This window comes from Neophocaena asiaeorientalis, unplaced genomic scaffold, assembly GCF_003031525.2.
Source record: "Neophocaena asiaeorientalis asiaeorientalis breed wild unplaced genomic scaffold, Neophocaena_asiaeorientalis_V1.1 scaffold757, whole genome shotgun sequence".
NCBI classification, from domain to species: Eukaryota; Metazoa; Chordata; class Mammalia; order Artiodactyla; family Phocoenidae; genus Neophocaena; species Neophocaena asiaeorientalis.
Genome location: NW_020172686.1, coordinates 420,699 through 446,951, shown reverse-complemented (window position 1 = coordinate 446,951; position 26,253 = coordinate 420,699). Strand labels below are relative to the sequence as shown.

Sequence of the window (26,253 nt, the reverse complement as noted above, 5' to 3'; positions counted from 1 at the left end):
TGCGTTGGGTGTTCGTCGCTGCGTGTGGGCTTTCTCTAGTTGTGGCGAGCGGGAGCCACTCTTCATTGTGGCGCGTGGGCTTCTCACCGTGTTGCCTTCTTTTGTTGCGGAGCATGGGATCTAGGTGCACGGGCTTCAGTAGCTGTGGCACGCGGGCTCAGCAGTTGTGGCTCGCGGGCTCTAGAGCGCAGGCTCAGTAGTTGTGGTGCATGGGTTTAGTTGCTCTGCGGCATGTGGGATCTTCCCAGACCAGGGCTCGAACCTGTGTCCCCTGCACTGGCAGGCGGATTCTTAACCACTGCGCCACCAGGGCAGTCCCTGCACACAATTCTTGACATACGTACCAAAAATCGAAAAAATCATGTAGTTGTGATTCTTTTCTGAACAGTTATTCCAGTGACTTTCCAGCTTAATATTTGGAGGCAAATTTTCCTTCACAGGATAGCAAGTACCAATATCTTCAAATATTGACATGCTGTTCCCTCGTAAGTCCCACTAATTCACAATTTAATATCATATACTGCCCATACTCAAATTGTCCACCGTTCACGGCACATTAACAAAGCTACTAGAACTGGACTACCGCGACCAAAGATGTTACAGAGCACACAGAATGCTGACCAGGAGAGCCAAGATCAAGGAGTGAGTGGTTTGCTTCAGGAAAAGTTCTACCAAAAACAACATGGGATGAGAAGTACTTTGAAGTGTTGGGGGTCAGGGGGATGGGATGAATTGGGAGATTGGGGTTGACACACATACACTATTGATACTATGTATAAAATAGATAACTAATGAGCACCTACTGTAGAGCACAGGGAACTCTACTCGGTGCTCTGTGGTGACCTAACCTAGAAGGAAATCCAAAGAAGAGGGGATGTATGAACACGCAGAGCTGAGTCACTTTGCTGTGCAGTATAGACTCACACAACATTGTAAAGCAACTCTACTCTAATAAAAATCACCAAAAAAAGTGTTCAAGACGTTAAATGCACACCTGACTCCAAATGCCATGTAGTAAATGCTTTGTATTACAGGATATAAAAGCTACCCCCATCTATGGAATGTTAAGCTGACACCCAAGGCAGTCAGAGCCTCCCGTATTCAATATCCCACTATTTTCTGGTTGTACCAAAAAATAAATAACCAATGATTTCACCTCTTAAAAAAAAAAAAAATTTTTTTTACACTTAAAAAATGGGATGAGGGGGGATCCCCTCCTTTTTAAAAATGTTTCTAGAGCTCCTAAAAAACTGTCATTTATGAAATAGTTGGTAAAAATATTCCTCTGGATCGTGCAGGAAGAGAGACAGGGACCACTGACAGGATCAGCTGTGTGATACTAATCAGACTTGGCTTCTCTCTCTCCTGCGTCAACAGAAGCTGGGCTGTCCTCGTTTTTAGTTTCTCCATTTTCTGCAGGTACACCTTTAGTCTCTTGGTTAGCCGCTTCAGCCTGTTTTCCCTTCGCTCCCCTTTTCCCTTTTGTTTGCACCTTTTTTTGAAGATTTATTCTTTCCCGCCGCCTTTTTGGGCTTCGTTTCCACTTTTGCAGGAGCCAGTTTAGCTGACAACCTTTAAAGGAGAAAATCATATTTCTCTTGCTACCTTGATGTGAACATTAAGAAAACACTTTTATAAATAAACGAACATCCTGTCTGCTTGGCAAAAGGTTACAGAAATGCGTGCGCAATACCTCTGTGTCACTCTGTAGGCGTTGGGCATCCCCACTCAACGCACGGAGCACCCAGTAATCATCAAGACCCAACACCACAACTGGAAGGCGGTCACGTGGGCTGAGAGGTGCTCCACGTTCTCACGTGTCATTGGCGGACGCCGGCCCCGTGAAGCCCGGGAACAGACCTGGGAGCTGGGGCTTCGCGCGCGAGCTGCGAGCTGCGCGTAGCCAAAGCAGTTTTCGGCGAGGAAGGGATCCTCACTCAGCTCTGGGGCAGGGTTGTGAAGTGTCTGCTCGGCCGCGCGGTCTTCGGGCTTGAAGGCAAAGCTGAGCTCCGTTCTCGCTCTCCGTCGTGGGAAAGGCCTCCGTGGGCAGGGGTGACGAGGCGCCTCTCCCGACAGACGCCCCGGCGGGGCCGGCCGAGGAGACGCCGCAGCCCGGACTCCACTCTGCCTCCCGGGTGTGGGGCGGGGACACCCCGACCAGCGGCCCCTCCAGACACGCGGCGCCGGCGGCGTCAGTGAACTGCACGCGAGGCCCCCGGCCCGCGCCTGCGTACTCCCGCGGCTTTCTTCGCCCGCGGTCACGTGCGCGCCAGCCTCCGTTCGTTCCTACCGTTCGCCTGCAGCCTTCCGTCCACCCGTCCGTCCGCTCCTCCCCTGCCCACCCACCGCCTCATCGCACACTTAACTGCCTGTTGCGTTGACCAAGCACGTCCTGTCCTTGCCCTGGCAGGACCTGCGGTCTAGGGAGAAGGGGGCACACATCGGCGAATGGATGCCCGGTTAGAGGAAGTAGCGCCGAGCGGCTGGGAAAAGGAGGTGGAGGTTGAGTGCCCATTTTAAGTTAGGGGGCGGCAGTCAGAAAACGCCTCCTAAGGCTGTTGAGCTGGGATCTGAAGACCCACAAGGATGGTTTTTTCCCTTGTTTGTGACCAGGGAGATGGTCCAGCGGGTCTGTCCCTGGTTTCACTCAGGCTACCTTCAACCACCACCTCCCCTTCAGACACAGTGAGCTTTCAAACTTGTAAGTCAAGCTGTCTTCCAGGCTTCTGCTTAGCATGAAGTCCAGATCGCCGGCCGTGACCTTGTCCCCGTTTCTTCATGGTGCTTACACCGTTCTGAATCATTTTATCATCTGTCTGGACTACTGGAACGTAACCTCCTTTTCTACTTTGCTCGTAGCGATAGCTCCAGGGCCTAGACACACAGTATGCACTCAGTAAGCATCAGCTGAATAAACCAATAATTTACCCATCTATCTCTCATTAGTTTTGATTTTCTTCAAGAGCCAAGTGTTGCTTTTCTCAAAAAACTTCCACCATTAGTGATAAAGTTGGCATGTATTATGCTTCAGTAAATACTCACTGCACAGGGACAGAGGGACAGAGCAGCTGAGGAAGTGCTGCTGTCTAGTACAAGGTAGCACTGGAGAACAAGAACATTACGAAGAAAAATAAACGCTCCGGGTCCTTCCTCCTTGTGTGGCTTTGGAACACAGTGGCCAGGTGGACATGGTCTCTGCGGAGAGAAATGGTGATTTCACTGAGAAACTCCATCCCTCCTAGTTCTGGCTACCGGCTGGGGGAGGAGCGAGGAGAAGAAAACCTCTGTTCGCAACACTAACTTGGTTTCCCTGTGTCTTGTTTTCTCTTCACACAAATGAAATGAATATGACTGGTATCTATTTTAACCTGAACAGTAGCTTTCTATGAAAGACAAAACAAAAAAGCATATAAAAAGGTCAATTTATTATACCTTTTGTTTGGTGGGATATCAGTGCCCTTTAAAACCCTACTATTCAAGTACAAATGATTGTTTACAAAGTATTTACAATTTCGGTCTTCTTCCTTTATATTTTAAAACACAACAGCTATCTGGTTACAACAGTTAACAAAAAGTCCTGAAGGTGGCAAAAGGGAAAGCCTCTGCCTCAGGAGGCCCACTCCAGCCTCCTACTTCCCCCGCCCCGGGATCCTCCAACCACCACCCAGCCTCCCTGGAACAAATGTACTCTGAATTAAAGAAAACCTGGGTGACTGCTTTTTCCATGGTGGCCAATTCCAGTTTGACGGTGTTTTTGCCTGCTGTCTTTATATTTTATGTTCTGAAGATTTCTCTCAATCCTTACCATGCATTGGGTGGGAACCCTGTTCTACAAGGTAATGTGGCATTCTTAAAACAGTAACAATCTGAGGAAGCCTGGAAAACATCGTCCTAAACTCACACTTATTCTTAAACATGGAAAGTTTAACCTTTAAAACAGAAAGCGAAGAAAACAATACACCGGACCCTTTACCTAAATGACTGTGGAAGACTAGGAGGTGAGTGCTGACATCCAGATGTTACTAAATCGACTGATACCAGCCAGTAACGCTATTTTCTGTCCCACATTTTGCAACAGGGAATCGCTGAAGAAAACACACTTCTTTCACTCACATAGTAAGACAGGGCAGGAGTCCCACACTGCAAATATTCAGACCCTAGTTCTGTTCTCTTAGAAAGCTCTTGAGAGATTTTTCTAAATTCTCTTCTAGTGTTCTAGATTAATAGAGGACTTCTACTCAGGCAGCTATGTCTAGGATATTCTAAACACTCAACACTTCACCATCATCTACAGAGACCGTCCATACCCCAAGAAGGGTAAGAACAAAACCAACAGGCTTCACAAGTTAAAATAAGCTGAAAAGGAGAATTCCTTTTTAGTTCTGCACATTTGAGGATTTAGAAAAAAAAAGTAGGAACTCTCCTCAGTACCCAGATACGAAGCACAGAAAGCCTCGTGCAGCCGCACCCCCTCATTACAGCACACGCTGAACCCACAATGAACAAGTCAGAAGGCAAATTATCGTGTTCGAGTAACTAGAACGTTAAATCCTGTCCACTTTGAACAACTGGTCTTTACTTTTTTCCAAATTTCTCACCAAGAACTCAAAAATGAGCTGCCCGGTTGGCTTCACTAAGGTATCAATCGCCGTATTAGTGTCCACATATATTGATGGGAAACAAACAAATTCGGGACAGGACACTTTCCTTTGTGTCATATAAAGTGATATAAAGGGGGAGGAAACAGACTGATTAAAAATTTAAAATCTCTCAGTATGCCGGAACTGTTCCTAAGTACACACAGACCTAACACAACCTGATTTCCTGGACCAGAACTGTAAAAGACGCACAGAGTCGGAGCAGAGAGGGTGTCATCAGACACGCGCCTTTTGCTTGGGTGGACACTTCCAGGTAAGCAGACATCGCCAGCCAATCAAGCCCTTTGCAGTTGCCACAGTAAAAAAAAAATAAAAACAGCAAACCCAGGGCCTCCTCTTTGCCCCTCAACCACAGGCCCCCCACCCCAAAGAGCCTGGATGGCTCCCTGCTTTACGCAGAACCCCAAGTGGGTGACATGCTCACATACGAGACATGGCAGTCTAGTATGAAGAGCTTACCACACCCATTTCTGTGGGTAATACTTGTAGGTGCATACACACAGCACCTGCACAAGGAGGCTTCTCACCTCTGCACGTCACGCCTGGGCTGGGCACGAAAGCAAAGGGGCGATGGCAGGCCGCCCCCTTAGCAAGGCTCTCACCTCACCGAGCACTCAGCAGTGCCATCTGCAACGTGACAACACTTGCACAGCACTCTGGGCCCCGAACCATTCCCAGACAGGAGCCTCACAAGGTTTGCTGGCACTGCTTCAGTAGCCTAAGTCCAATTACAAGTTTATCCGAAACCCGGGAAAATACCGTGGATGTGCTGGGGTGGGGAGCAGCCCCAAGGGTTCCGTTGACGTGGAAACCGGTCACTCTGAGGGAAGCCGCGCGCGATGCTCTTTGCAATGAAAATGCAGTCACAGATCATTCCCCTTCAACACAAGCTGGGAACGCGTCATGAATGTGCTTCAATGCATGTCAGTACTAAATGTCTCCTTTAAGAGTCCAAACAAGTCACATTTTAGGAGGGAGGGGAGAAACCACGTTGGTTTTCCCTGATCTGAGATGACCTACCTTTGATATCAGACAGTCTTTCTCCTCTCGAAGGACCATAACGTGCTTTCAGTTAGGAATAAAGAACCAGGCAGAGACAGATGCTGTCAGACCACATTTTAGCTCCACAAGGTCTATTTTATGACTCACTGCACCTTCCAAATGGCTACTTGTGATGTGCAAAAAACACTGTACACTAACAGAGAAATTCTAAATGGCTTTCAAGACCCAGCAGTACTGCCCTGGAGGAGAAACTAAAAGGTAAAGCATCGAGGAAACACTGCCACTGCCGCTTTTTCAGTCAGCCACATAACACGTGACGGGGGCGCGCTCGCTGAGGGTCGCCGCTCCAGGCGCCGGACGCCCTGCAGGGCACTGTCCTGGGGCTCAGCAAATAAGTCCACCCCATCTGGGAGGGGCGGCGGCAGGCACGGGCGGCCCGCCTGGGGCCGTGCCGCCCTCCCGACTAGGGGCACGGAGGCTTGGTGGGTGTCTTTAACCTGACGGCGGGGACTCTCATCTGGAGCTTGGGCTGCTGGTTCGGGCTGTCGGAGCTGGCCGGCACCTGGGCTGGGTTGGGAACACCGGGGGTCTGCAGCTGGGCCGCCGCCGTGGTCACGACCTGCTGCTGCATGAGCTTCTGCTGGACCACCTGCGCTGTCGCTGTCACTGCGGGGATCACCTGGACCTGCTGCCCGGCTGCTGTCGCCTGGGTGAGGGTCACAGTCTGTGGGGAAGCCTGAACCAAAACAGAAACACATCTCCTAGAAAACGCAGATCAGGTGACATGAAAAATCAGACGTCCTTGGGGGTGGGGGTTAGAAACGTAACTAGCGCGAATGCTTCCGTGAAATGTAAAAACCACCTGACCTATCAAAACAGGACCTCTGGTTTCTAACCAAACAAAAACAGAAAATGAAACTACTGCTGCTTTTAGGCTGCAAGCGGACGCCTCTGGGGAAAGGATGGCCGGGGACTGGTGCTGCTGGTGGCCGGCTCCTAGTACTATCTGGTTTCTTGACACCTACATGCCAGTGTGATTCTGAACCAGCTACAATTATTGTAAAGCACTGCTTTTATACGGCCACATTTTTAGCAGTAAAAAACCGGTAAGAACCGAAAGCTAGGCTCTGTTGGGAAGGTAAGTCCTGGCTGTCCCCAGTAGTATTTCTACTCTAAGACCCAAGGTCGATACGAACGGATTCTGTTTTCTTTCTTCGTTTCCCTAAAAGGAAGGTGTGGTGGCTTCAGCTGGCAGGATGCACCTAAGGTTTACTGGCTGAACGAAGGAGCCCAGAAATGAGCCCCCTCAGCACATGTGACACTGAGTCCAAACACATTTGTTCAGGTTTTTTTTCCTGCTAGTCTCAGGATATCAAGTGTTTTCTCCAAAGTTAATTTTCTTTTCTGTATTATGAAAATCACAAGCGGTTCTCTAGGAATTAAAATTCTATTTCCTCGGATGAAAAGCAAGAACTCTCTTCGTGGGAACCCCCGACAGCTGCGGGTCTCCAGGTCCTACCTGTTGGGAAGCAGAGGCAACCTGCTGGATGCTGGCCACGGGTGTCTGCTGCTGGACGACTTGAGGGAGTTTCGCAACCTTGGACAAAACAAAAAAGCCAAATGGAGACGCCAAATGAACGTGTGCGCAAAAGAGATTTCTTGCCCTCTCTCCTTCTCAGTTCTTAAATGCAAAAAAAACCCCACAAAAAACAACAAAAAAAGACGGTGGTCAGACGACACAAAATAGCAGGTCTCAAAAGTGGGCTCACCTGGAACCCCGAGAGAACCAGTTATTTCACCTTTGCACTGAGTAACGACTGCCTTCCTAATCGGTAATCACATGTAATTTGAAGCTTATTGTCGGTCTCATATTTCAGACAGTCACATTTTTCTTTTATAAAAATCGCTACAAGTCTATATGAGAGAGTTACATGGAAGACAGAGTGCCTGGGCGCCACTCCACGTATGCCCCCATTGTCAGGGGACCCGGACCAACACCCAGGTTCAGTCCTAGTCCAGAAACATCTACGCCCAAACTCTAAAGTGGTTACTTCACCATTGTTCTACATTCTTCTTCATCATGATTGAGATCTTCCTCTTTACAAAACAAAACCTTCCACCCAAGGGTCACTTTCTGTGAACCTGCCTATCCTGCTGTCCTGCTGTAATAAGACAATTCAGGCCACTTGTGTCTACTCAGGGCTTCGGGGACACCGCTTCACAGAAGCAGAAGGGGCTCCCGAGTGGGTAGCTGCTCGGGGCCACGGAAAGCCCCCTCAGGTCTCTAACTGGCGGAACAGGGATGAAAATAAGTCTTGCCCAAGATAATCCTGGAGGAAATGTGAAATTATATGATGTACTTGCAAATGACAAGCTCCCAAGTAAATATGAGTTCTCACGGAAATTAAAATGAATCAGAAGGCATTTACTAGTTTACTGTAACTTGAATCAAAAACTGTGAACCGCACTCACTGACATCAGAGGAACCCCTGAGTGAGCCTGTGCGCTTCCTCTGATGGGAGAGACGTCTGGTCAGCTACCGCAGCGCACGGGCCACAGCTCAGATCGGCAGCCACGAAAATGCTGAGATGCCACGCATAACACCAAGGTGACGTCTTAAAACGCATCGATAAACTTGCAGGAAGTCCAGAGCTCCCAGTGCCAACACTTAAGCAAATGGGGGACCCCGAGCCATGAGAAGGCGCTACGGCAGCTCGTGCCCGAGACCACGTGCTGCAGGGGAAGCCTTGCACTGGGTTTTCATGGCCTCCCGGGTGCAGCAAAGAGACCAAGTCCAAGCCCACTCTCAGGAGGAGGTAACAAGAGGGCTGCCCGATGCCCCCAACAGCTGCAATCCTGGCACTCAAAGGGTCTGTGAGGAAGCTGCCTGCCTTAGGCCTCGGTGCTAGGCAGGGGAGGGGGAGACCCAGGCTGGCAGACCAAACCCTCAAGCCACAGCTGATGTGGTCCTGACGGCACCCATGGGAGCCCAGCACAAGGAAGAACCCACCTTCAACCCAGACCTCAAAGCCTTCCAACAAACAGAACTTCAAGGGAAACTGGCTCACAAGAAGACAACTCCTATAATGACAAAAACCCCACAGTTCCTGAAGCAAGAACAGCAGAAACAAGTAAAATCAGACGCACACGGACTTCAAATAGAGGAATTATCAGACACGCACAAAACAGTGTGCCATCCTGTGCAGCCTGAAAACACGTATGGGAACGAGAAACTACAAAGACCAAGCAGATGTGAGACAAAAACAGAACTTCAAAGAATAAAACACTTATAATCACCAAAATTAAAATTCAATGGACAAGCTTAACCGCAGATTAGACCTAATGAAAGGAAAGCTCAGTGAAATGGGAGACAGGTTAGAGGACATTACTCAGAATGCAGCACAGAGACTGAAGAGACACGGAGGACAGGAAATGGGGCAGAGGTGGCATCTAAAGAAACGGCGGCTGGTCATTTCCTAAACTGACAAGAGAGACCAATGCCCAGATTCCAGACGATCAGCAAATTCCAAGCTAGATCGTCACAGCGTTTATAAAACGCCAAAGACAAAGAAAAGATCTCAAGAGGAAACAGAGGGAAAAAAAGACAGGTTCCCATCGAAGCAGCGACCCGCTGGACAGACATCTGACTTCTCCTCAACAACAAAAGACCAGGAGCCAGGGAGTACTGTTAATGTGCCATGAAAATAAACGTCCGTCTAGAATCCCATACAACGCAGAAGCATCCTTCAGGAGCAAGAGTGAAATACAGCCATCTTCAAACACTATGGCAAACTCCACAGGCTGTTCTTCACGCAGAAGAAAAGTAACTTTACATGAAAAGTGAAAATGAAACAGGACAGAAGGAAACCGCGTGACTGCAGCGGCATGTGAGTCGAGAGGGCCAGGGAGCAACGGTGTTGACAGACCCGTGCTCGAGGGCAGAGCAGAGACGGAGGTTTGTGCTATACTCTGACAAGGTAAATCTGCACACGGAGATTTTAGGATAACCACTTAGAGAACAGAAAAAAAACATGTAATTTTCAAACGAGTCAGAGGAGGAAAAAACCCAGAATGACAAAAAATAAATACATAAATGGAAGAAGAGAAGGCAAGTAAGGCTGGAAAGAGAAAACAGAACAAGTTGAAAACGCAAACAAAATGGAAGCTAAAAGCCGTTCCTCCCAGGCCTCACCATAAAGGGAGCGAATGTGTCACAGGTGAAGGACCCAAACTGAGACGCGGGACAGGGACAGTGCCAGTGAGGCGGCGTCCAGCGACTGTCTCTGTGACACACGGGTAGAGTTCTTGGCATGAGGCACAAGAGGCTGCCACACCGAAACAGTACTTCAAAATAATAAAAGTTAAAATTTTAATTTATGTGCAGCCAACAATAGAGCACCTAATATAAAAAGCAAAAGTAGAAAGGAATATAAGGAAAAACAGATAAACCCATAACCAGAATGGGAGGGGGTTTTTTCCTCCATTTTTTGGGCTGTGCCAGGCGGCATGTGGCATCCTCAGTTCCCCGACCAGGGATGGAAGCCGCGCCTCCTGCAGTGGAAGCACGGAGTCCCAACAACTGGAGCGCCAGGGGAGTCCCGGAATGGGAGATTTTAACTCACCCCTCTCATAACTGACAGAAGAAGCCGACTAGTAGGCACAACACCCCAGATAAACCTGACCTAGAGGTGACAAAGGGACCCCACGCCGCCACAAAGCACATCTCAGCGCACTTCACTGCAGGATCCATGCTGGGCCGGGTCTGGAGCGTGAAGAGCAGCGGAGGGTTTGGCCCAGGAAAGGCTGAAGGTCAGGGAAGACAGAACTGCTGTCCCAGAGCTGGAGGAGGAGGGGCTAAGGTACCAGAGGCACACACCTCCAGGGGGCCGTCCAAAGGCAGCCAGGATTAAAACCCTGGGCGAGATGAGAGCTGGCCGCAGATGCGAATCTGGACTCATGGGCACAGAGATGGGCTCAAAGCCTCGAGACCGGAGGGACCACGAGGGGAGGGGTGCAGACAGAGGGTTTGTAAAAAGACAAAGCACCACAACCAAAGGAACAAAAAGTTGTAGCAATCTAGATAAAGAAGAGACTTTTCTTCCTGTGCTGAAGGGTGATCTTAAAAACCCAACCCGCAGAACGACCATGAGGAGAGCCATGTGGCCGAGCTTCCTGTCTGCACCTGTCACACTGCCTTGCAGGCATCGCCAGCACGACGAGGCGGGAATAAGAAACAGAAGGACGAAGGGGAAGATGCCAGCCGCCAGGACTCACAGGTGATGGGATCGACACAAGGGAAACGCAAACCAACTAGAACAGACTGAGGCTGTGGGATTCAAAAGTCAACATACAGCGTCCTACAGACACAGACGAAAAGAGGGAACTTAGAGCAGAGTATCAGAAAACGCCCGTTACTTAGAAATAAATCTAATACATGCAATAAGATCTTTATGGAAAAAAAATCAGAAAACTTACTTAAAGGGCATTAAAGAAGATTTAAACAGCAAATGAGGTATCATGTTGGTGAATCTGAAGTCAAGGCTATAGAGATGCCCACTCTCCCCCAAACTGATCTACAGAGTCAATGCAGTTCTAACAAAAACACCATCAGTCTTGACCACGGTGCGTCTACTAAATGAGCTGACTCAAAATCGATACGGAGTGCAGAGAGCGGGAAAGCAGAATGCCCCCGACAGCAGGAGGTGGATGCCGAGAGTCACCGGGCGGCAGAGTGGCGAGAGAGGGCAGTGTGGGCTCCCAGGGACCGAGGCCACGGTGCTCAAGAGAAGCCCCCGAGGAACCGCACGTCACGCGCGCCTGGTCACACGGTGGGTCGGGGGAGCGAAGGGACTCCTGAACGAGTAGTGCGAAAGTAACGGGGCGTTGTGTTCACGTGGAAAAATTAAACTGAACCCCTATTTTTGGATCATCTCCAAAAACCAATTCCAGGAAGGTTAAAGACATAAATGTGAACAAAAAAATTATCAAGTTTTTAGAAGATGATCTAGGAAACAGCACCATGACCTCTGGGAAGGATTTCTTAAGCAAAGCGCAGAAGGCACTATTCAGACACAAAACGATTGATAAATTCCAATCCACTCAAATTCAGAAGCTCCGTTCGTAAAGTGAGTGAGCAGATAAGGCACAAGCTGGGAGAAGTGTGACACACAGACCCAAAGGCAGACACCCGGGATGTACAGCCCCACCGGGAAGCCCCCGAACAGGCTCGTCCCAAGGGAGGGGCCCCGACGGTCAGCAGATTCGCACCGCTGTCAGAGGAAGGCAGACGGCAGGCCGGCACGGGCCGAGGCTGAGGGACCACAGGAGCTCGGTGGGTGGGCGTGCCCACAGCTCCGCACCCCATCCCGGGCGTCACGCGTGTGCCGGGACCCAGGAGACGCGCAATGCTGGGCTGGCCAGTGCCGGGCAGCCGGCGGCAGCGGAGGGACGACCACGACCCCTGCAGGAGCCTCACCAGCGTAAAGGCTGCCACCGCAGCAGGACCTGAGCACAGTCCCCAGGCCACGCCGCAGGGCCCCACGACGCTCTCCATGGGGCGCTGGTTGGCGGCGCCCCCCTGCTCTACCTCGGAGCACCCGCCGCGTCTGCTCCCAGCCCTCGGGCTCCCCGCTGCTCACCTGGATCTGGGTCTGCACCTGCTGGGTCCCAGCCAGTTTCTGGGCCTGGGAGATGGGCGTGGTGAGAAACTGGGTTTTAAGGGCTGGCTGGGTGGCGTAGGTGACCTTCTGTGGTTGGCCCTGAGCGGCAATCTGCTGTGCTGTGATCTGAGGAAAGAGAGGCCGCCCAGGGTTAGAGCGGGCAAGGCTCTGGGTCCCCTTCTCAGAGCCACCGGGCCTCCTCCGTGCGCCCCGACTGCCCCCAGACGCCCACAGTGTGACCACCCCGGCTCCTGGCCCTGCCTGCCCGCTGCCCTGTGTTCTTGCTGCTGCCCCCCCGGGGGCCCGGTCCTGGGTCATCTCCTCCCCTGCTGGGAGGTCCCCTCATGGCCCAGGCTGGGCTTCATCTCCCATCCTCTGCGGCACCTGGTGCCACGTCTGCTCATCATGTAAGTGAGCGAACTTGACGATACAGAAAACACACACCGTTTCCCAAATCTAACTTTAAGAATTTGGCCCATACCCAAAACTATTTAGCATAAACAGAAACAAACCTGTACGCACAATCTTTACACATTTAGTCTAATTTTCCGTTTTCCCTGCCAGGAGCGTTTAAATACTATTCAAAAAGCCATGCGTGTATGTGGCCCATATATTCGGTTTACAAAGCCACAGCTATGGACAGTTTTAATGTCTCAGAAGTCTTCTTTCAAGTTACGTGGACATACCGACTGGCACTTTGGCTAAAACCCTTCTCCTTCTCTCTTTCAGATGCTGGCTAAGCCCCCGCGATGACCCAGCCCAGTCTCCGTCCTGTCACAGTGCCTCCCAGCCCGGCACGCCCCACCCCAGAAGTCACTTCACGTCTCTGCGTGTCTGTCAGTTTCTGGAAAGGGGCACCAGCCGCCTGCAGAGCCCTCAGCACAATGGGGACAGGGCGCTGGCTCGCTCCGGTTCAGAAAACAGCACAGATACGACACGAAGGTCAACAGCCCAGACGCCATCATCTGTGCATCGGGCTTTGTGCCACCAGGAGCAGACGAGGCAGAAGCCCTGGGGAGCAGAGCGCCTTGCACTCCGCTCCTGCTTGCCAGCGCAGCCCCGAACCCCCGCCTCTGAGGAGGACTCGCCTCTGGGGCCTCAATCAGCTCAGAGCTGCCTCCCAGCCTTCTGAGTCAGAAGGTCGCTGACAGCACTCCTCTCACAGTACCCCTTCCCCTCTCTCCCCTCCCTCCGTCCATCCGCTGATGGCACGTGTGTACACACGTACACACACACACACACACACACACACACACAGATGGTCCTCAGCTGGCTCCTGTGCACCCAGATGGGTCGCACACCAGGAGCTACACCTGCTTCCCTGAGTCCTTCCGGCCCCTCCCAGTCATGCAGTTCCACAGCCTGCGTCCTTCACAGTTGCCCCCACGAGCCGGCAGGACATGGGGGCTCCCCCTCTCATGAACCACGCCCTCCCTCCAGGGCCAGCCCCAAGTCCGTCCTACGTAGAGCCCAAGGCCACAACCATGGGGTCTCCGGTGCGTGGAGGCCAGGCAGCCACGCAGGGCCGGTTCGGGACCCTATCCATCTCCGTGCATCCCACGCTTGGCAGCGGGGCCCGGCTCACGTGGAGAGGGGTCACTGGGAGCCCGGTACCTTCTGTTGGACGGCGGCCGGGCCTGGGGCGGCTTGCGGCTGGATGGCCTTCTGCTGCTGGACGGCCTGCTGCTTCAGCTTGAGCAGCTGCTGGACGTGCACAGGCTGGGCCACGACAGTCTGCCCTGAGAACACAGGTCCGGTCATTGAATCACAAGCGCCAAGTAGGGACAAGGTCTCAGGGCTCACAGTGAGTTCAGCTTCAGTGATTTCTGCACAGAAAACTACACGCTGAAATGATGCTGAGCTAAATAAAGCCCCCCTTACATCTACTTAAAATGTTTCTAGGTTCACAACGACATTTGGACAAAGGGTGGGTAAGTTAAGAAAGTGAACAGTTAAATCGAGGGACACTTCTGCTAAAATACACCGTGACACACCCGAGATGGCTGCGGGCCACGGCTACTAACTAGAAAAGGCTTGTCAGCCCCACTCAAGGCTGCACACGGAGTGGCGGGGGGCGAGGGGTGGCATGAGACAGGCACCTGCGGCTTTCTGCGGCTGCCCGATGGCCACACTGATTCCAGCAACGTTCATGGGCAGCGTCGTGACGCCCGGCGAGGAGACCACGGCTGCGGGCACCGACACCACCGGGGGCTTCGCCAGTGCCACCTGGGCCGGCTGGGGCGCCGGGGCCTGCATCTGCCCTTGAGCCTGCAGCTGTGAAGTGGGGACCCGGGTCTAGACAGTGAAAACAATGGGAGAGTCCAGAGACATTCAGCATTCCACACGTCTGCAGACATTTCCCCACCAGCGGTCAGGTGGTGAGAAACTGACACATTCACAAAGGTGCCGCGTGGCGGTCAGCTAATGGAAAACAGCTCACTGTGGGCCGCCTATGTGCCCTGACCATCACCAGCGGACACAGGGAGCGGGGCTCGGCGGCCCCCGGACGCCCGGGCGCACTGCCGCTCAGATGCGCTCCTGTCCCACAGCGAGCGTCTCTGCCTCCTGCATCTCAGAGCCTGACAGCACCCCACTCCTGCCACGCTTCCTACACTCGTCTCCTATCCCTCAGCGGCCACGGAAGATCAGCCCGAAATTACGTCCTCGGCCTCCCACCAAGGGCCACCCTCGGTCTCCACCTCCTGCGATTTGCTTATCACTCAGCTACCTACCAAGCACTTTTGCCCTTAAGTTCTATTTTTTAAAAGGAAAATGGAAATAGATCCGTTTTTATACATACAAAAACTCGGACTACCTAAGAAAATATGAGGAAGTAAAACTCAGCCATAACCCTAAGGTGCCCACATGTGAATGTGGAAATGATACCCAGCCGACCAGACCTTGCCCTTATCTGTGCGGCTTGCCGGGAAAGTGTGTAAAATGGGGTGAATTCTAGGTATCTGTAAGCTGACTCGCCTCCTTCTACAACAACCTTTTCCAAAGCTGTGCACGATCCACTGTGTGCATACTGTACAGTCTGTGTAGTCAACTCCTCAGTGACGGAGATTCAGGTCCCCCTAATACTCCTGGTGCAAGTCTGTACGTTTATTACCTCGTACTGGTTCTATCACTTCTTTAGGATACAGCAGAAATAGGATCACTGGGTAAAGTAACGGGCACGTTTCCTAGCTCAACTGACTGCCACCCCCTCCGGGGGAGCCGGCTCCTGCTGGCAAGCCTTCCGCCCGAGGCCTGGGCTGCCTGAGGCGGGCCGTCGTGCGCAATTACCACTCGGCTCGTTTGAACTGGCATTTTCTTGTGAACACAGGAAACACCAAGCTTGCTTTCACAGTTTTTATCCACTTCTATCCCCTCTCTTACAGACTTAAAAGTGGAGGGAAGCACACGGGAAGCACAGCCTGGGCCCCCAAAGCCCCAGTTCACAGCTGTGTTGTGGGTGACAAGCTGTAAGATCTGGGTAAGTTCCTGAAGGTGTATGCCTTGGTTTCTGCACCTGCAAAACGGAGCTAGCATCATAACACCCACTCCTGCCTCAGCACCAATCAGGTGACAGGCGGAGCGCCTACGGCAGCACCTGACCCAGAGCAGGATCCCTAATGCTAGCCGTCGCCAGTGCCAGAAAGGGAGCCGCCCGCGCTGGGCACTGGTCTGCCTGATGTGACAGCATCTGGGCTCCGGGACACCCCCTCGACATGTGCCGAATGTAGCTGGCATTCCCAGACACACCCTTCACCACACCATCGTCCCCTCCTTCAGAAACCTTCGATGCCTCTCTGGGCCTGCAGAGCACCGCGACCCCTGAGTCTGGCTCTGGGGCCTCACTCGCCCCTCCACCTCCCCTCTGCTCTGACCACACGGGCCTCGTGCCTGGCCTCTGCCCCAGCAGCACCGGGACACCTTCCAGGGGCCACATCTCGCCCTCCCGTCGCCCCCCCACGTAAAGCCTGCTCTCTCTCCGTGGTCGGGCTCGCTGCCCACCCCACCCCCCGCCCAGCCTCTCAGGCCACCATAAGCTCTGCGACACCGACATTCTGGAAAGCGTGACTGTGTAAATGTCTCCCACGTGCTGTTTCGCCCTCTCCGAGGATAACTTAAGTTCCTGGGGGAACGACCGTGCCTTTACTTGTCACTCCGCCATAATACCTGCAAGGGCCTGAGCGAGCAACAACGGTTCAGTTAAAACGTAAGAAGACGCTGCTCTGGAAAAACAAGCGTATCGACCGGAACTTACGAGCCGGGCCACCTGGAGGTTGGCCACGGTGGTGCCCGTGAGCAGGGCGCCGGGCCTCGGGGCCGTGACCGTGGTGAGCTGGGGGCTCTGCTGCTGCGTGGGCTGCGGGGGCTGCACCTGCACTTGTGCCGTTGGCTGCGGGGGCCCCGGCGGGGCCTGTGCTGGGGGCGCCTGCTGGGGCAGCTGCAGTTTCTGCTTCTGCATTTTGATCAGGTGCTCCTAAAACCCAGATAAAGTAATCTTTTCATCAACGTCAACTGTATTCCATTTTGTATATATCTTGGTTTTAAGTTACTGTTCTACTACCCGTTCAATGTCGAAGTAAACAGTTGCTGACGTGCAGTTTGCAAACCATCCTCCAGGCCTTGCCAGCATTTTTTAAACGTTCCCTTTACCACTGATGAAAACTAGCAACAGGGATTCTCACAGATTAGCAAATGCACAGCAAAATTCCCGGGCTCTTATCGCTTACAAGCAAGGCGATTCAAATCTGCGGTACCACCAAAAATTCGTTAAGTCTTAAAATTGTAGTCCCTCTTGAAGTTTTACAATGTACCGTAAGATAAGCATGAGCTCTAAATTTTGTACTCCAACTGTCTCCAAATGAAAGTTTAATTGGTAAATAAACCCATGTCTTTAAAAGAAGTCAAAATATCAAGATAAAGATAGCTCAGGAAATATTTTAGGGGATAAAAATGTTTTAAGGAAATTTATATTGAGTTATTCACGACCCTCCGATCTCGTTCAAGGTGCTGAAAAAGAAAAGGACTTTGCCACTGGTTTAGGAGAGGGAAGGGAAGGGAGTAACAGGACCAGGCAAGCGAGCCGGTGCGTGGGGCTCTGAGCAGCTGCAAGAGGGGAGCAGGGGCAACTGAAGGCCCCGCTGCCTTAGAGCGCGAGGAGCGTTGGGGGGGGGTGGGAAGGAAAGGCCGTGGGGCGGGAGGACCCTAACTCAGCGCTGTCTGCTGGTCGCCAGCTTCGGCGGTGACGGACACGTTCTGGAGCTGGGCTGTCCAATGTGGCGGGCACAGCCATGTGTGGCCTTGCGCCCTTGAGCTGTGGCTGGTGTGATGGAGGACGGAACGCCTCGTTTCCCTGGCGCGCATTCGGGTGCCTCCGGGACGAAGAGGTCTCAGCTGGTGCTCGCACGTCCTCACCGCCCTCCAGCGCCCTAGTCCCCTCTGTCACCCGCAAGGGGCAGGCCCGAGGTCAGGTACTTACTGTGGCAGGCCCGACAGCGAGCTGGAATTCTGAAGTACCATCTTGCTTTTATTACACGTTTTTCTGGTTACTTTCTGTGTTGAGTACTAATGCTTTTCCACTCGTGGCAGGAATATAGCATTTCCTTTTAAAATGAACGTGTTTACTTATGTAACAGCACAGGTCGTGCACAGACTGGCAAGATTCAGGGCCATCAGCACCCACATGAGAGAAACGACACCGCACACGAGCTACTCCTCAGGAAGCCAAGCTCCACCACCTCGTCTCTTAAAGCTGTCGAGGAATACTCTTCACTGACATTTTCTCAGGTTGGGAAAAGAGCACAGAGCCTGAGCACAGAGCACAAGCAAGTGAGCGGGAAGATCCATCCGGAAACGGGGATTAAGGCCTCAGAAAGCTGTGAACAAGCTGGTCGCGTGATCACGGAAGCGGCCCTGTGTGCAAAGTGATTTCTAAAGACAACACAAACACACTTCCCACATAAAGACGATGGCAGACTGTGCAAAACACACTCTGAATCACATGACACACCAAGGCATCATCACACAGTGTGTGCATTCGGTTTTCTAGAGGACGCTCACCGGTGTCAACTTGCCCACCGCCTTGATCTGCGCCGGCGCCTGGGCCTGGCCCTGGATCTGCGGGACCTGCACCTGCGAGGCCTGCTGCTGCTGCTGCTGCTGCCGCAGGAGCTGGAAGTGCGCGGGCGTGATGGTTTTCCCCGGAAGCTGGACCCCTGTGGCTGAAGAGGTCGTCTGGTGAGACTGCGGCCCCGCACACGCGTGTAAGCCTGAGCCCTGAGGGGCCTGAAGAGCGGGACAGGCCACACAGGAAACCAACCCTGCCTTTACCTTGGGACACTTGAGTCACCAAAGACCGGGTCGGGGTCTGCACCGGGGTCAGGCTGGTAGTGACCACAGCTGAGGCCGTCACCGAGGTGACCGCTCGAACACCCTGAGTCGGTGCCAGGGACACCATGTCGGACGTGGCCGTGGCGGGGGACCCAACTGCTCTTGGCTGGGTGTGGACCACCTGGGCAGGAGCAGAGCCTCCCGAGGTCTGCAAGAGGCGAAGAGAAGAAAAGTGTCAGGCTGCTCCGCAATACTCAAGACTCTTGACAGTCGTCGGGTGAAAAGGGCGCCACACGCTACATCCTAGAAGACGAAGCACATTCCAGATCCTGGCCTTCTGACAGCTTGCTAAGGGGCTGCTTCCCTCGTGAACTCAAAGCCTGTGCCTAGGGCTAGCGTGGACGCGTCGCTCGCAGAAGGGAAGATCACGACGCTGCCGCCCCCAGACTGAAACACTGCCCGTCCCCGTCCCGCTGCCCTCACTCCAAAGACCTTTTGGTCCCAGGAACCATCTAGATGCCCGTGTTTATCCCCCGGAAACAGGCCCCTAACCCCCCACGGCCATCCCCAGGCAGGTGCGGAGGCTGCAGCCCTGGACCCGCGCGGCATCTCGACTTGGCCTCGCAATGTCCTTGTCCCTTGGTGCCACGGCCGCCGCAGCCCCTCAGCGGACCGGGCCCAGCTCCACCGAGTCCGCCTCTGAAAGCACCCTGAAATGTGATGCTGGCCCCTGCTGGTCCCCTTGGTGCAGACGGTCATTACGTTTTCCTGTTTAGTTTGTCCCTAATCTTACATTTCATTACCTACGTATTTGAATCCAAATCCAGTATCTTATTCTGTGCTTTCTATTCAACTCACCTGTTCTGTATTTCTTTTAATCATCTTTCTTGCCTTCCTGCACATTACTTTCTTCTCATCCCACTTTCCCCTCCCAAAGTTTGGAAGTTATATTCTATTCTTATTCTTTTGGTGGCTTGTCTAAAAATTGTATCAAGAACTTATGAAAGTCTAATCCATAATTTCACACTTTTCCTGAACAATAAAGGGATTCTGGAACGTTTCAACATCCTTAGCCCCGCTCACGTCATTGCATCGTGTGTGTCATGTCTGCCTCTGTTGACCCTACAGTACGTTACTGCTGTTCGCAAAGTCCGTTTGCACCTCAATTAGTTCATGTAGGCGAGATCTATAGGGAATTCTCTTAGGCTTTGTTTGGAAATGTTTGTTCTTCAAGGTATTTTCAGGGCTGGCAGTTATATTCTCCCACTACGATGAAGATGTCATTCCATTCCAGGAGCTGGTTCCTGGCTTCATTACCACCGCTGAGAAGTAAGCAGCTGTACCTCTGAAGGCAACCTGACTTTTTCAGGCTGCTTTCAAGACCACCTTGTCGTTGGCATTATGTAAGCGTGGAGTCCCTTTCATCACCCCTGACCGGGATTAGTTGAGCTTTGGTGTATACGGATCAGCGTCATCAATCAGTTCTGGGAAACTCTTACATCTTCACGTACTATCTCTGCTCAACTTTCTCTCTGCCTGGAACTCTGATTAACCTCTGATTACATCCTCTCACTCAATCTTCCGTGGCTTTAAATTCTCTTCCATACTTCCATCTGCTGTCTCCCTGTGCTGCATTCAGGATAACTTCTTCTGATTTATCTTCCAGTTCACTAACTCTCTCTTCAGCTGTGTGGAAAGTGATATTAAGCCTGATTATAAGACATTTATTTTTCAATGCTGGTAACCATACTTCTCATTTCTTCAAGTTCTCTATATTCTTTTAAGTATAGTTCCCCGGTTTTTACAGACATTCGCAAGCTTCTCTTTTATTTCTTTAAAATAGAAAGTATAACCGTTTTATCATCTATGCCTGCTAACCCCACCATCTCAAGTCTTAAAGGATCTGCCCAGTGTCTGTTGCTTCTGTTGCTTCTCACTCATGGTGCCTTCTTTCCGTGTGTTTGGTTATCTTCTATTATATGCGGCTCATTATACCTGGAAATCACTGTGGACATTCTAAGAAGTCCAGGATGAAGGCACATTCCTCCAGAGAATCTGCATTTGATTCTGGCCACTTACCCAGGAACACTGCTCATCCAGGTCTACGTCACATGATCTGAGGGGCTTTGGGAGCCCTTCTGGGGAGCCATCAACGTGAGCTGCAAACTGACAGCTGACTTGGGGCTAGAGCTCCACAGGAAGAGCCCCCGCCCCCCCCTCTGCTCAGCATGAGGGATTTTACTTCCGGTTCACCCTGCCCTAAGGACTTAGCCGTTTGGGGGCCTGTCTCAAGGCATCGATGCCTCCTTTGAGACTCTCCACCTGGGTGAGTCGAGCCTTGGGCTTGAACGGGGGCCCCCCCTGTGTGAGAAGGTGAAGTGTGCTCCAAGGCGGACACAAGGGCGCCCTGTGTATCTCTCTGGGTTGCCTCTTCCCTTAGATTTTGGCCCAATAATTATTTACTCTTTTGTCAGCTCCCTGAAATTTTGAAGAGGATATTTAAAAATTTTATCCAATAATTTCAGTCCTTTTCATTTGGAGAGTGGTATAAATAACTTAACTCACCTTATCACCAGAAACAGAAGTCCTTTCCCACACTACTGAAATAGCTTCTCTCTAAGCCTTTCTGCAATAATCTATTCTACACGTAAAACATCACATGAATTCCCCTAAAACACACCTCTGCTCGAAGATTCTCAAGGGCTCCCCATCGCCTGGTGAATGGAATCCACGTTCTTCAGCCTGGAATCCAAACACCATGACAGCCTAGGCTCACTGCCACACAAGACCGAGCGCGTGCGGCCGCTCAAGGACCTGCGAGAGGCTGTGGGGACCGCTCCTCTGCTCATGCAGCTTGCGCCGCTCCGTCCAAACAGAACCGCTTGCTATGCCCAGTATACACCACTCACTTTCCCACCACTGAACCTCTGCTTGTACGACTTGCCCTGCCTTCCAAAGAGCCATTTTGGTGGATGACATCCTCCTATTCCGTGGAAGTCCAATGCTCCCTTCTCCAGAAAACCTCCCTGTTATCTGTACCTCTTTTAGGTGCAGCCACAGGACTGATTGCAAGAACCCCATGAAAGCAAGCCGTGTGTTTGAGTCCTACTTCTAGCCCCACATCACCAGGGAGAGTATCTTGTCTGTAAGAGCTGTTCAAAAAATACATTGTGGATAAATTGCTTTATCTTTTAAAAATAGGACTACAGAAACAGGTCTTTTCAAAATAAAATACCAAGTGCAATGATTTGGGCTTGCCACCCTCACAGAAGTAGTGACACTGGTCAGAGGAAATGATCCTAATGCCACAGGCCTAACTAATAGCTTCTGTATCCAGTGAACTGGCTGAGTCTAAAGTGGTTTATTACAAAGTAGAAAGAAAAATAAATGAAATAATCCAAAGTCACATTCTAGAAACACTGTTTTCGTATTCACTCTACTGCTTCGAGTATTCTAATTTTTTAAACCCGATTTATTGAGGTGTAACTCACATACAGTAAAATTCACCTGTTTCAGGAATACAGTTCTGTGAACTTTTATAAATGTATGAGGCCGAGTAGCCACCAGATAGATACAGAACATATTCTGTTTTCCGTCCGTAAAGTCTTGCCTTTTCCATGTGGTTTAAATGGAATCACACGCACATGAAGGCTTTCAAAGCTCCTACGAGCCAGCACGAGGCCACTGAGATCTGCGGTGCAGCCGCACGTGCCAGCAGTCTCCTGCCCCGCTGGGCAGTGCCAGATGGGCCGGGCGCACCATCTTCCCTTCTGCTCACCTGCTCAAGGACATTTGGGCTGTTCCCTTATGTCGTAATTATGAACACAGCCACTAAACACATTCACGCACAGGTTTTTCTGTGCAGACGTGTTTTCATTTCTCTTGGGAGAAAACCTAGGAGTGGAACTGATAGGCTGGAGAGTAGGTGTACGTTTAATTTTGTAAGAAACAAACTGCCTTCCAGACTGACTGCTAAGGTTCTGCATTCCCATCAGCAATGAGGATTCCAGTCGCTCTGCATCCTCACCAGCATTTGATACTGCCAGGTTTTTCTTCTCTTAAAGCCATTCTCAGAGACGTGTAGCAGTAGCAGATCACTGTAGCTTTAATTTACATCTCCCTAATGACTAACAATGTTGAACATCTTTTCCTATTTATTTGCTATCCATATGGTGTGTGTGTGTGTGTGTGTGTGTGTATATATATATCTCCATATGTATCTTCCATGGTGAAGTAACTGCTCAAATCTTTTGTCCATTAAAAAAAATTTTTTTTGTCCACTTTTAAAAGTTGTTTGTTTTCTTATTATTGATTGAAAAAATCTCTGTATAATCCAAGTACCAGTCTTTTACCAGATATGTTCTTCAAATATTTTCCATGCCTTGCTTTTCGTTTTATTAACAATATCTTCCAAAGAACAGACGTTCTTGATTTGATGAAGCCTCATTTATTTTTTTTCATAATTTGTAGGCTTTTGGTATCCTAGGAAATCTTTGCCTAAAACCGAGCAAAGATGTTCTATGTTTTTTCTAGAAATTTTATAGTCTTGGGTTTTACATTTGGGCCCATGATCCACTTTGAGTGACTTTTCATACACAGTATTAGTAACCGTTCAAAGTTCATTCGGCTTTGAACGTTTCCCCAGTTCCTCCAGCACCATTTGTTGAAAAGACTGCCCTTTCTCCACTGAAATCCCTCGGCACTCTTTTTTTTTTCTTTTAAAATTTTATTTTTTTGTGGCTGCGTTAGGTCTTCATTGCTGTGCGCAGGCTTTCTCTGGTCGCGGGGAGCGGGGGCTGCTCTTCGTTGCGGTGCGCAGGCTTCTCGTTGCGGTGGCTTCTCTTGTTGTGGAGCATGGGCTCTAGGTGCTCAGGCTTCAGTAGTTGTGGCACACGGGTTCAGTAGTTGTGGCTCACGGGCTTAGTTGCTCCACCGTGTGTGGGATCTTCCCGGACCAGGGCTCAAACCTGTGTCCCCTGCATTGGCAGGAGGATTCTTAACCACTGCACCACCAGGGAAGCCCCTCTTTTTTTTTTTAAAGAGTTCTCCTCTCTATTTTTAATTAATTAATTAATTAATTAATGGCTGCGTTGGGTCTTCGTTGCTGCGTGCGGGCTTTCTCTAGTTGCGGTGAGTGGGGGCTACTACTCTTCGTTGCGGTACGCGGGCTTCTCATTGCGGTGGCTTCTCTTGTTGGGGAGCACGGGCTCTAGGGGCGCAGGCTCAGTAGCTGTGGCACGTGGGCTCAGTAGTTGTGGCCCACGGGCTCTAGAGCACAGGCTCAGTAGTTGTGGCGCACGGGCTTAGTTGCTCTGCGGCATGTGGGATCTTTCCGGACCAGGGCTTGAACCAGTGTCCCCTGCATTGGCAGGTGGATTCTTAACCACTGCACCACCAGGGAAGTCCCTCCCTGCACTAAGAGTCCCGCCCGGCACTCTTAGTAAAAATTAATCAACTATGTACATGTGGGTCTATTTCTGGACTCTCTATCCTACTCCATGGATCTATGTGTCCATCCTTTTCCCAACACCACACTGTCTAGTTCACTACCAACAACACCTTCATAGGAAACACATTCCTCAGAACCCAACAGGGACATCACTCCGTTTGCCAAAGCACTGCTGACTTTGAAGCAGCTTCTCACTCAGGGCACATGTTGTCTTTAGATCTGTGACTAAACTGCAACTCAGGATGTAAATGTAAACTCCTTTATTCCCGTCATTTATTTTTGTTTTCTACGGTGACACCACAGACGGCAGGTGTGTCCAGGTGAGCGCCCTGTCTCCTGGTTACATGCTCAGAGGTCTTGTGGCTCTGCGTCTCTCCCTCTGTCCACATCTGGCCCCTTCCTGCTTCCCACGCACGGGCCTAGACATCCATAAACACACTGCCCCGCCTTGTGCCCGGTTGTGCAACGGCGCCACGTCCACACACACGGGCAAACCTGCCGCTACGGCATGTGGGCACCCTGTCCGTGGAGTTGGAGACGTGCCCTTGCACCCCCTCCCTCCTCCTGGAACCACGGTGGGGGATTTCAACACACCCTCTCCCAGAAAGCACACGTGGAAACCATCCTCTGCACCTCTCAATGTCCTCGGTATTTTATGATATGCAAACGAGATCAGGACTTTCTGTACCAATGGAATGGCATTTTTTTTAAGAAGCCAACAGCTACTGCGGCGTCCTGGGTCATGCATGCCACCAAAAGCACCCAGGATCAGGGACAACTCACAGTCAAGGCTCCAGGTGCCACGGGGGAAGCGAGGCGCTTGTTAATGGACTGGAAGGTGGCAGCGGGGACGCCGGCGATGGTGTTCACGATCACATTTCCGCTCACTGTGCCTGCGGGGAGAGGACACGAGGTAGGAGAGCAGGAAAGAACTCACCTGCAATCGCGGCACCTCACCCGTGAGACTTCTTACCCGCGGGCATGCTTGTCCCTGTGACCGATGTCTTGATGGCTCCTGCCTGCTGAAAAAAGAAAACCATTTGAATTTCAGGTCAAGCTCCGCCCTGAGTAAACACTCCAAAGCCTTCCCCCTCATCAGGATCAAATCCAAACCCTTGGTCACAGTTACTCGGCCAGCACGGCTGACTTCAGCCCCCTCCCCCCACCTCCTCCCACAGTGCTGAGTCTGTCCCTCGGTCACCAGGCTCCGGCCACACTGACCCTTCTGAGCCCCACGTCTGCCAAGTTCAGGGCCCCTGTGCTGACTGTTTTCCATTCTTTTCTGACTGACTACTGTCACTTGGCCACAGCCCAGGGGTCAGCCCTGCAGAAGGTCTCTTCCTGACCACCCACCACTGTTCTCCTGGGCAGGGAGCAGCCCTCACACCAGGCAGGTGCTTAGTTTTCTGAACAACGAAGGACGGAGCTGCCAAGTGCACATCGAACGCCACTGCGGCAAATGTAACAAAGAACATGGGGTGGAAATGACCCCGTACAACAAGACCGTCCCGCGCCGGGCAGCAGTGCTTCCCCACGTGGGACTCTAACGTGTCGCCAGGCACACACAGAGGGAACGCGGCAGGGCACGGCGGCGACAGCGCAGGGTGCGTAGGATCGACACGTTGCCTTTCTTTTTTTATGCACTTCACCACCTTCCTCTCACGGGCACTGGGGATGCACACGCGCGTGCACAGCTCTGGGGGAAAGTGGGGCAGGGTGGGGAGAGGGAAGTCTGCACTAACAGTACCTGCTCTTCGAGTCTGTAGGGACAAGAGAGGACGACCTCTTCACGCTTCACAAAACCCTAATTCCACACCTCCCGCTCACCTCCACCTACAAGGACGGCCTCGTCTCCCACATCGCTGCCCAGTGAACCCAGCCCAGAGGGCGGAGCTGACCCAGCACCGGAGAGACGGGGTGAGGCATGCGCTTCCTTGAGGGGGAGACTGGAGGAGACTGGGCTGGCCTCCCACTTCCTCTGGGAGGAAGGTCCGCGGGCTGGAAGCCACAGGACACTGGACAGGGGCGCGCTGGAGCTGACCGCTCTGTGTGCCTTCTCACCAGCACTGCAGCGCTGCCCACCGTCGTGATCGCAGGGGGTGCCTTCGGCGGCGGTGGCGTGGGCTGCGCCGGGGGCTGCGCCTGGGCCTGGGGGTGGACG

At 51.8% G+C, this 26,253-nt stretch overlaps 1 protein-coding gene across 1 annotated transcript in view; it reads right to left on the bottom strand.

The window, feature by feature from the left end:
* Window positions 1-3,406: 3,406 nt before the first annotated feature.
* Window positions 3,407-26,253, bottom strand: part of EP400 (E1A binding protein p400) — a 116,694-nt gene continuing 93,847 nt past the window's right edge. Inside the window, exons 45-55 of the mRNA XM_024739910.1 lie at window positions 26,154-26,253; window positions 25,066-25,111; window positions 24,876-24,985; window positions 18,644-18,851; window positions 18,374-18,534; window positions 16,572-16,790; window positions 14,419-14,614; window positions 13,934-14,058; window positions 12,299-12,445; window positions 7,180-7,257; window positions 3,407-6,396 (exon numbers count right to left, since the gene is read on the bottom strand). The exon at window positions 26,154-26,253 is cut by the window's right edge and continues 18 nt beyond it. Of these exons, the coding sequence (XP_024595678.1) occupies window positions 6,124-6,396; window positions 7,180-7,257; window positions 12,299-12,445; window positions 13,934-14,058; window positions 14,419-14,614; window positions 16,572-16,790; window positions 18,374-18,534; window positions 18,644-18,851; window positions 24,876-24,985; window positions 25,066-25,111; window positions 26,154-26,253 (1,663 nt within the window). The 3' untranslated portion in view covers window positions 3,407-6,123. The remainder of the gene's footprint in view (window positions 6,397-7,179; window positions 7,258-12,298; window positions 12,446-13,933; window positions 14,059-14,418; window positions 14,615-16,571; window positions 16,791-18,373; window positions 18,535-18,643; window positions 18,852-24,875; window positions 24,986-25,065; window positions 25,112-26,153) is intronic.